Raw genomic sequence first — 9,831 nt, 5'->3', positions numbered from 1 at the left:
ACCATAACCACCTCTCACTCACATACGGGTGTGAGCTTTTTGTGAGAGGGAAAGCTCACAAACCGAGGTGAAATTCAGCGTCACTCTGGCATCATGATTCTGCTCAATTTCACCACACTCCATTTCTGGCTCGGCAGGTGTTGCATCGCACACCGCCGAGCACTGGCGTTTGCTGACACACTCTGTCACTCGTGACACATGGTGCCGCTTGTGTCGTGCCGCCAGTACTGCCAACCATATCTGTGTCTCGTGTTTGGTATTGTTCCTGGCCTTGCCCGTCACTCTCTGGGGTCAGGACACTATCATACACAGGCACCAGCCTGTCCCATGTTGCTGTAGGGGCAGTCTTACTGGCCTTGTGTCAGGGGTGATCCAGGCCCGCGGCGTTTGCGGAGACGACTGCGTGTGGGCAACTCGGCACGCACACCTGCATCCCGCGGCAGACACTGTTTTATTTATTATTTTATTTACTTATACATGCCCTTTATTGATACACACTACCGTTTTCTCTTACACTGGCTTGAACAGTGCATTGTTAGCGACTGTGGCTGGGTAGTGTACAGTGTAGGCGATGAAGCTTTGATGCAAATATACCAGCGAGAAGTGTACAGTAATGAATAACGTAATGAATGTTGACGATAAATGCAAGCAACTGAAGGATTGCAAGTATTTGTAAATGTAACTGTACGTGTTATGAATGCACTGCTGTCTAGACTTGAGGGGCCGTGGAGGACCTCGAGATGCCAGAAAATGTCCTGTGGATGATGAGAAGAATGGTTGGCCAATATCCCCGACCGCAGCTTATTGCTCTCTTATACGGGGAGGTTACCGAGAAAGTATTCATCAAGGCACTGGCATACAAGAGAGTTGCACGCTATGCTTGGGAACCTGACCCCTGCCACCGCTGTAGCAGGTGGGAGCACCTGGCATGGAAGTGTAGTGCAGCAGACAGGTGCCGCTTCTGTGCTGGGAAGCATGAAGGTGCCACTTGCCTGGACAAAATCAAGAGGGTCGAGCCCTTCCAGGCCAAGTGCTGCAGCTGTGGAGGGCAACACAATGGCCACTGGTTGCTTTGTGCCCAGACACCACACACCAACCCGGCGCCACCCCACACTGCCGCTCCACCTCCTGTAGCCCAACCACCACTGCCGCCACCCACCGATGTGTGGGACACCCGCCTTCAGGCCTCAAATATCCCACGCCTGGGACAATCATCATCTGCTGCACCCGTGCACGGCCAGCCACCAGTACGTCCTGCTGAGTCCTTGACAAGCCAGCCCCCAGATGGCGCTTGTGGTCAGCACAAACCAAGCCAACGGGAAATGGTTAGGGATCTTCAGGTGGCGGTGCCAGACCTATCCCGCAGACTCCAGGAGGCGGAAACACAATTCAGGGTATTTACGGAAAATGGGAAGCAATATATTCACTGGTTAACCATGAGATTTGCTGCATCAGCGTAACAAGTGGTGGGTTGGTATGCCTGGCAGTGCATGACCATTGCATTATACAGTGCTGCAGTGTGTGTAATTCACCGGGTCGGTCAGGATCACTTGATGGTCGTGATCGTCAGCTTTTACCCTCCCGGAAGGGAGCTGAGAGCTCATATAGTCCGATCTAAGGGCAAGGCTGTGACCTTCACACACGCACACACCCGTCCCCTTGCTCAAGGGGGACAGTGACCACCCACTTCGTCAGTGAAACTTTTCACAACCTGAGTGAGGCGCGAACTCCCGTCTACCAGATGGCAAGCGAGAACGTTACCACTGCACCAGCGAGCGGTGTGTGTGTGTGTGTGTGTGTGTGTGTGTGTGTGTGTGTGTGTGTGTGTGTGTGTGTGTGTGTGTGTGTATGTTCTTACCTAATTGTTCTTACCTAATTGTATCTTTACAGGAATGAGTCCAGCTCGTACTGTCCCGTGTCTTAAACCATATTTATCGTACATATCCTGTGTGTGTGTGTGTGTGTGTGTGTGTGTGTGTGTGTGTGTGTGTGTGTGTGTGTGTGTGTATGTTCTTACCTAATTGTTCTTACCTAATTGTGTCTTTACAGGAATGAGTCCAGCTCGTACTGTCCCGTGTCTTAAACCATATTTATCGTACATATCCTGTGTGTGTGTGTGTGTGTGTGTGTGTGTGTGTGTGTGTGTATGTTCTTACCTAATTGTATCTTTACAGGAATGAGTCCAGCTCGTACTGTCCCGTGTCTTAAACCATATTTATCGTACATATCCTTAAATTTGTCAATTGTTTTGGCACACACTATTTCATTCGGTAGTGCATTCCATTGATCAATTGCTCTGTTTGGGAAACTGAATTTCCTTACGTCTTTATCACCTCTCTTCTTATGCAGTTTTTTGCAGTGTCCTCTTGCTGATGCTTCTCCATATGTTAAGTAATCATTTATGTCTATTTTCTCCTTTCCTGATATGCACTTGTATAGCATTATCATGTCACCTCTTTTCCTTCTCTCCTGAAGTGTTGGTAGATTCAGTTTATTTAGTCTTTCTTTGTAGCTTAGGTCCCTTAAGCTTGGTATCCATCTTGTAGCGGCCCTTTGAACTTTTTCAATCTTGTCTATATGCTTTTTGAGATGAGGACTCCAGACTATTGATGCATATTCCAGGGTTGGTCTAATGAATGATGTTATTATCCTTCTTAGCATGTCTTCATTTATGTATGTGAATGCTATTCTCATATTTGCAAGCAGTGTATACATGTTCCGTACCTTCTCGCTGATGTGGTCAGCCGGAGATAGTGTGTTATTGATAATCATACCTAGGTCTTTCTCTCTTTCTGATGTGTATAGGGTTTTATTTCCTAACTTATAATCTCAATCAGGTCTTTTTCCACTTTTACCAAACTTGATTACATGACACTTGTCCACATTGAATTCCATTTGCCATGTACTACTCCATTCATGAAGTTTATTTAATTCTTCTTGTAGCTCCCTACAAGAGTCTGTGTTAGTAATTCTCCTTTGTATTTTTGCATCATCTGCAAACATATTCAGATAGCTCTCATTTCCAGTGTTGCTGTTTATATCATTTATGTACACTAAAAACATGATTGGTGCCAGCACCGAACCCTGTGGTACTCCACTAGTCACTTCTTTCCATGATGAGTAGTTTCCTCTTAGTACTGTCCTCATTTCTCTTTTTATGAGAAAGTCTTGCATCCAACAAAACAGTTTGCCTCGAATTCCTCCTTGATGGTACAGCTTCCATAAAAGTCTTTGGTGTGGTACTGTGTCAAAAGCTTTCTTGAAATCTAAATAGATACTGTCCACCCATCCTTCCCTTTCCTGTATTGTGTTTGTTACTCTGTCATAGTAGCTCAACAGATTAGTAACACATGATTTTCCTTTTCTGAAACCAAACTGTCTTTCTGTTATCATACTGTGTTCTTCTAGATGATTTACCCAAGCTTTTCTTATAAGTTTTTCTAATACCTTGTGTGTGTGTGTGTGTGTGTGTGTGTGTGTGTGTGTGTGTGTGTGTGTGTGTGTGTGTGTGTGTGTGTGTGTGTGTGTGTGTGTGTGTGTGTGTGTGTGTGTGTGCCCCACAAACAGCACAGGGTACAGGGTCATCCCTGGTAAATTCCCAATAATATTTATAACCAACTGGAGAAGAGAGGAACAGACCAAGGCTCCTGAGAGTGAGGTTTGACACAGCGGACATAGTTAGCAGAGTAGCAATGGCAGTGTCAGGACTCTAAAATATCATACTACATAACAGCAACATACATACAGGTATAGTCTACAGCAGTGGTGCTTAACCTTTATTGAGTCACGGACCCCTTGGAGAATCTGGTTAAAAGCTATGGACCCCTTCCCTAGAAAAATGCACATTAGCACATAAACCATTGTGGATACAATGAATATACAGTGTTTATTGAAAACTACCTCATGCAGTGCATATGGTTTAAGACACGGGACAGTACGAGCTTGACTCATTCCTGTAAAGATACAATTAGGTAAGTACACACACACACACACACACACACACACACACACACACACACACACGATATGTACGATAAATATGGTTTAAGACACGGGACAGTACGAGCTGGACTCATTCCTGTAAAGATACAATTAGGTAAGAACAATTACGTAGGTAAAAACAAAGTAGATAGCAATCTTTACAAAGAATTACGTTCGTCACTCTTATTCCAGCAGAAACAAACGGCCACTCAATGAAAAGGTGACATACATCCAACTTGTGAAAATTAAACAAAACTATAATGCTGCTAAAAAGTTCATTTCAATGAGAAGGTTCCTGCTGTTTGGTAGGAAAAAGAAGATGGAATTGTGGAGTGGTCTTTGGCAAGGTAACACGCTTGTCATCCTTGACATCCCATTCATTTCGACTTTTCGTTTTGACAGGAACAAACGCTGAAAACCCTGACTCACAAAGGTATGTAGCAGCAAAGGGAATCACAGCACCATAGCTCGCCTCGCCAGATGAGGGAAGGCTTGTGTCAATGAACACCGGAATTCTTCAAGACTTCGATTTTTTTTTTTTTTTTTTTTGGGGGGGGGGCAGGTAATGTTGCCAAATGGTATAATGCAATATTGCTAAATTGTTCTCAGTTGTTCTGACCTTCACGGACCCCCTGAAGCCCATCCATGGACCCCAGTTAAGGGGCCAAAGGAAATGACGTTAGCACCTCTCCGCCATGTCTTACACAGCACAATAGTCCACAAACAGTGCCTCGTGACCACACACACACACACACACACACACACACACACACACACACACACACACACTTCAGGATAGCATATGACATAGTAAACAGCAATGACAGTTACAAAAAGAGACTAAACTATAAAAAGGGAAATTATCAAGACCTAAAGAAGTATTTCTTAGAAGTTGATTGGGAAAATGAGCTTAGAGGACAAGATTTAAATGCTGTATATACAAAATTTTGTGAAATTTATGAAATAGGAGTCCAGAAGTACATCCCACAGCACAAAGAAGCAGATAAGAAAATACAGAAATGGTTCAATACAGAATGTAAAAAATCAAAAGAAAGAAGAGATTTGTTGTGGAATAGATACAGAAGACACAATAGTGAAAGGGCGTACAATAATTACAAACAGGCAAGAAACAACTATACAAGAATAAGGAAGGAAGCCCAAAAACAGTTTGAGGAGGATATAATAAATAAAAGTAGTGATCAACCAAAGCTGTTTTACAGCTATATCAGAAGCAAAACCAAAGTAAAAGATATAATACAATCCATTACGGACGAGGGAATCACTTATACACAAGAGAAAGATATTTGTGAAGCGCTAAATAAGAATTTCCAATTAGTTTTTACAGAAGAAAAAATTTTTGAGAGGGACTATGTGGAACACGCATGTCCACACATACTACCAGATATACAAATAGCAGAAAAAGTAATACAGGAGGAGTTAAGTAGATTAGACAGAGGAAAAGCAAGTGGTCCTGATGAAATTTCATGTTGGGTATTACGAGAATGTGCAAAGGAGTTAAGTAAACCATTATTTTTAATTTTCAAGAAATCCTTGAGTCAAGGTAAACTACCTGATATTTGGAAAAAAGCAAATATAGTCCCCTTATTCAAGAAAGGAAATAGACAAAATCCACTCAACTACCGACCAGTATCACTGACCAGTGTTGTAAGCAAGGTATTAGAAAAACTTATAAGAAAAGCTTGGGTAAATCATCTAGAAGAACACAGTATGATAACAGAAAGACAGTTTGGTTTCAGAAAAGGAAAATCATGTGTTACTAATCTGTTGAGCTACTATGACAGAGTAACAAACACAATACAGGAAAGGGAAGGATGGGTGGACAGTATCTATTTAGATTTCAAGAAAGCTTTTGACACAGTACCACACCAAAGACTTTTATGGAAGCTGTACCATCAAGGAGGAATTCGAGGCAAACTGTTTTGTTGGATGCAAGACTTTCTCATAAAAAGAGAAATGAGGACAGTACTAAGAGGAAACTACTCATCATGGAAAGAAGTGATTAGTGGAGTACCACATGGTTCGGTGCTGGCACCAATCATGTTTCTAGTGTACATAAATGATATAAACAGTAACACTGGAAATGAGAGCTATCTGAATATGTTTGCAGATGATGCAAAAATACAAAGGAGAATTACTAGCACAGACTCTTGTAGGGAGCTACAAGAAGAATTAAATAAACTTCATGAATGGAGTAGTACATGGCAAATGGAATTCATTGTGGACAAGTGTCATGTAATCAAGTTTGGTAAAAGTGGAAAAAGACCTGATTGGGATTATAAGTTAGGAAATAAAACCCTATACACATCAGAAAGAGAGAAAGACCTAGGTGTGATTATCAATAACAGACTATCTCCGGCTGACCACATCAGCGAGAAGGTACGGAACATGTATACACTGCTTGCAAATATGAGAATAACATTCACATACATAAATGAAGACATGCTAAGAAGGATAATAACATCATTCATTAGACCAACCCTGGAATATGCATCAATAGTCTGGAGTCCTCATCTCAAAAAGCATATAGACAAGATTGAAAAAGTTCAAAGGGCCGCTACAAGATGGATACCAAGCTTAAGGGACCTAAGCTACGAAGAAAAACTAAATAAACTGAATCTACCAACACTACAGGAGAGAAGGAAAAGAGGTGACATGATAATGCTATATAAGTGCATATCAGGAAAGGAGAAAATAGACATAAATGATTACTTAACATATGGAGAAGCATCAGCAAGAGGACACTGCAAAAAACTGCATAAGAAGAGAGGTGATAAAGACGTAAGGAAATTCAGTTTCCCAAACAGAGCAATTGATCAATGGAATGCACTACCGAATGAAATAGTGTGTGCCAAAACAATTCACAAATTTAAGGATATGTACGATAAATATGGTTTAAGACACGGGACAGTACGAGCTTGACTCATTCCTGTAAAGATACAATTAGGTAAGAACAATTAGGTAAGAACACACACACACACACACACACACACACACACACACACACACACACACACACACACACACACACAGGATATGTACGATAAATATGGTCAAAGACACGGGACAGTACGAGCTGGACTCATTCCTGTAAAGATACAATTAGGTAAGAACACACACACACACACACACACACACACACACACACAAGCTTCTGGAACAATTCGACGACAGGTGATGAAAGTTCTTATATATACGGAAAGAAAGAGGAGGAGGAGAAGACAGAAGAAATTAGGAGGTTGGAGAAGAGAGAGCGAGAAGAGGGGTGTGGCGAATAAGGCTGCGAAAAGTTAGCCAGCATATAAGCGCTCTTGTGTAATAAATGCAGTGTTCATCTTAAGCTTTCCCTTGAAGACATTCACACCACAATCAAACCCCAGTAACCGTCAATAACTTCTGTCACCGATTACAAGCGACCTGTAGTTACTTCCTCGCCTATTTCCTCGGCTACGACTACTACAGAGTCAATTACAAGACTGATAGCAGCACCAGAGCTGGACAGGGTTGGGGCCTCAATGGTAAAGAACATGAGGGTCTTTAGTGATACATCAGAGAAGGAAAGGGGAGGAGAGAAGGAAGCTGGTCAAGGAGGCATGAACAAAACATGCTGAGGAACAAGACAAGCTGTACAAGTGGGTTATTGACTGAGAAGAAGAGGTCGCCCGAGAGCCAAGTGTGGCGGAGAAAATACAGGTAGACCCCCGTAACACCAGCCACACCAGTGCCTGTACACGAACCTTGAGGGACTGAACAACAAGAAACCAAATGCAACCCTGAGATGTTAAACGTGAACCACTGCGACACGCACCGTTACAGCGTTGTGAGGCAGGACAGAGTTATCCAAAATTCCCCAGGAGGAGGAGTTCCAGATCTGATACGGAAAAAATATGATGCCGACGAGCACTCTGTAAGCAACCTTGATGGATATGAAACACAGGAGTCAGTCTGGTGTGAAGTGAGAAGTGGAAGGGGAAAATCTAGTCCTTGGAACCATTTATGATTTATAGAACACCTTCTTCACAGGAAAACAATGATCTCATATGTGATCTCATTAGGTTACGCGAGGGCAGCACTAATGATAAGCAACTACTCGTGTGTGGAGATTGCTCAAGCAATGAATGAGGCATTCAATGCGTGGAGTATTTGTACGGGAGGATATTTGCCAACCACCTCTAAATCCTGAGTATGTATTTCGAGGACCCAGGGTGTAGGATGCTACTGTATCGAGGGAGATGTTGAGAAGAGGCTTAAGGAACGTACTGGTAGCAAGGCACCAGGACCAGATGGAGTGTCACCATCACTTCTCAAAAAATGTAGGCAGGTTTGGTGTGCTCCACTCTTGGACATATTTCCAGCATCCTTGGCTACTGGCATTATCCCCAGTAACTGGAGGAAGGCCAATATATCACCAATATTAAAAAAGGGCAGCAAGGCAGAACCTCTGAACTACAGACCAGTGTCACTAACCAGTGAGGCGTCAAAGTTACTCGAGGGCATCATCGCACCTATCACTATCAGAGAACAAGCTTGTTAGTGATGCACAACACGGCTTCACAAGTAAAAGCAGCTGCCTCACCAACAAGTTACGTTACTTAGATGACCTGGTCAGTGCTGTAGATAGAAGGCTGTGCGTTGATATCAACTACCTTCACTGCGACAAAGCCTTCGACAACGACTGATTATTATGTTGAAGGCAACAGGCATAGGAGGCAAAATACTGCAGTGGATGAAGAGCTTCCTTACTGCCAGGTACCAGGTGTGTGAACGTCAGCAACTCAAGCTCAGACTGGCTACCAGTTAAGAGTGGCGTGCCCCAAGGGTCGGTGCTGGTACCAGTTCTTTTCCTTGTCTACATTAATGACTCAGTGAACGACAGTGAGGCATCGGCCAGTGCATTTGCAGACGACACAAAAATATACAATATGATCAGGACTGAAGCAGACGTTGGGGCCTACAACGTGACATGAAGCGTGTGGACAACTGGAGCAAGAAGTGGCTGCTGTCATGTAATATAGATAAATGCAAGACCATGCATGTAGGCCACAACACCCAGCAGGCTGTCTACCAGCTTCAAGGAACACCACTGCAGAAGTCAGCACCAGTGAAGGATCTGCGTAACATGGCTACTCATACTGCCAAGATAACAGCAAAAGCCAACGGTCACCTGGGAGCTATAAAAAGGAATTTCTGTGTGCTCAGCAGAGATACTGGTACCACTATAGCTCTCCCTGGTCCGCCCAGTTCTGGCCTAGGGAGCTCAGTCTTGGTTTCCATACTGAAACAAGATATTCAATCACTTGAACGAGTACAGAAGACAGCCATGAAACTGGTGCCACAACTGGCCCGGCTGCCTTATAAGGAGAGATGTGGCCGCCTGGGTGGAGCTACAGACGCTGCAGGATGGGAGAATCAGAGGGGACATGATCGAAACATATAAGCTATTACACGGCCCTGAGGACATCCCCTACACTCGTCTGTTCCAGAGGAACACCAATGATTTGAGAGGGCACTCCCTCAAGCTACAGCAGCCAGACCATTGGAGGACAATAATAAAGGGCGTGTGGCTACACCCACCAATGTATAACCCTTGATCTTGGTATAACAAAGGTGTGGCTACACCCACCAATGTATAACCACTAGCTGTATGTAACTGCATTTGATGAAAGTGTATGGCAAGACCCACCACTTTCTTTTGTTGTATAAGTACACTGTATACCATTTACGACAATATTTCAATCAGTCAGCTAGTGTATATGTTATGATTTGTAGACCATTCCGTTTGGTATATTACCTGAGTTACTTGAGAGGAGCATGTGGAGTGACGTGGAGGGA

The 9,831-nt window shown here is 43.4% G+C and overlaps 1 protein-coding gene across 1 annotated transcript; it reads left to right on the top strand.

The window, feature by feature from the left end:
• Window positions 1-7,777: 7,777 nt before the first annotated feature.
• Window positions 7,778-8,966, top strand: LOC145410656 (uncharacterized). Its single transcript, XM_080280773.1, has 3 exons — window positions 7,778-7,954; window positions 8,204-8,528; window positions 8,749-8,966. Exons 1-3 carry the CDS (start codon window positions 7,778-7,780, stop codon window positions 8,964-8,966), a joined length of 720 nt encoding a protein of 239 aa, XP_080136899.1.
• The last annotated feature ends 865 nt before the right edge of the window (window positions 8,967-9,831 follow it).

The sequence above is a fragment of the Coenobita brevimanus genome, chromosome 10 (genome assembly GCF_032717465.1).
Source record: "Coenobita brevimanus isolate Jiangsu-jjx chromosome 10, ASM3271746v2, whole genome shotgun sequence".
Lineage (NCBI taxonomy): Eukaryota > Metazoa > Arthropoda > Malacostraca > Decapoda > Coenobitidae > Coenobita > Coenobita brevimanus.
Note: the sequence above shows the minus strand (reverse complement) of the source record. Positions and strands in the feature narration are given on the sequence as shown.

Excerpts from the sequence above, each read along its gene's own strand:
- LOC145410656 (XM_080280773.1), top strand. The coding sequence starts at position 7,778 with ATGTTAAACGTGAACCACTGCGACACGCACCGTTACAGCGTTGTGAGG. Across the intron at positions 7,955-8,203 it reads AGGAGTCAGTCTGGTGTGAA|GGTGTAGGATGCTACTGTAT; the intron begins GTGAGAAGTGGA and ends TCGAGGACCCAG. Across the intron at positions 8,529-8,748 it reads CACTATCAGAGAACAAGCTT|GTACCAGGTGTGTGAACGTC; the intron begins GTTAGTGATGCA and ends CCTTACTGCCAG.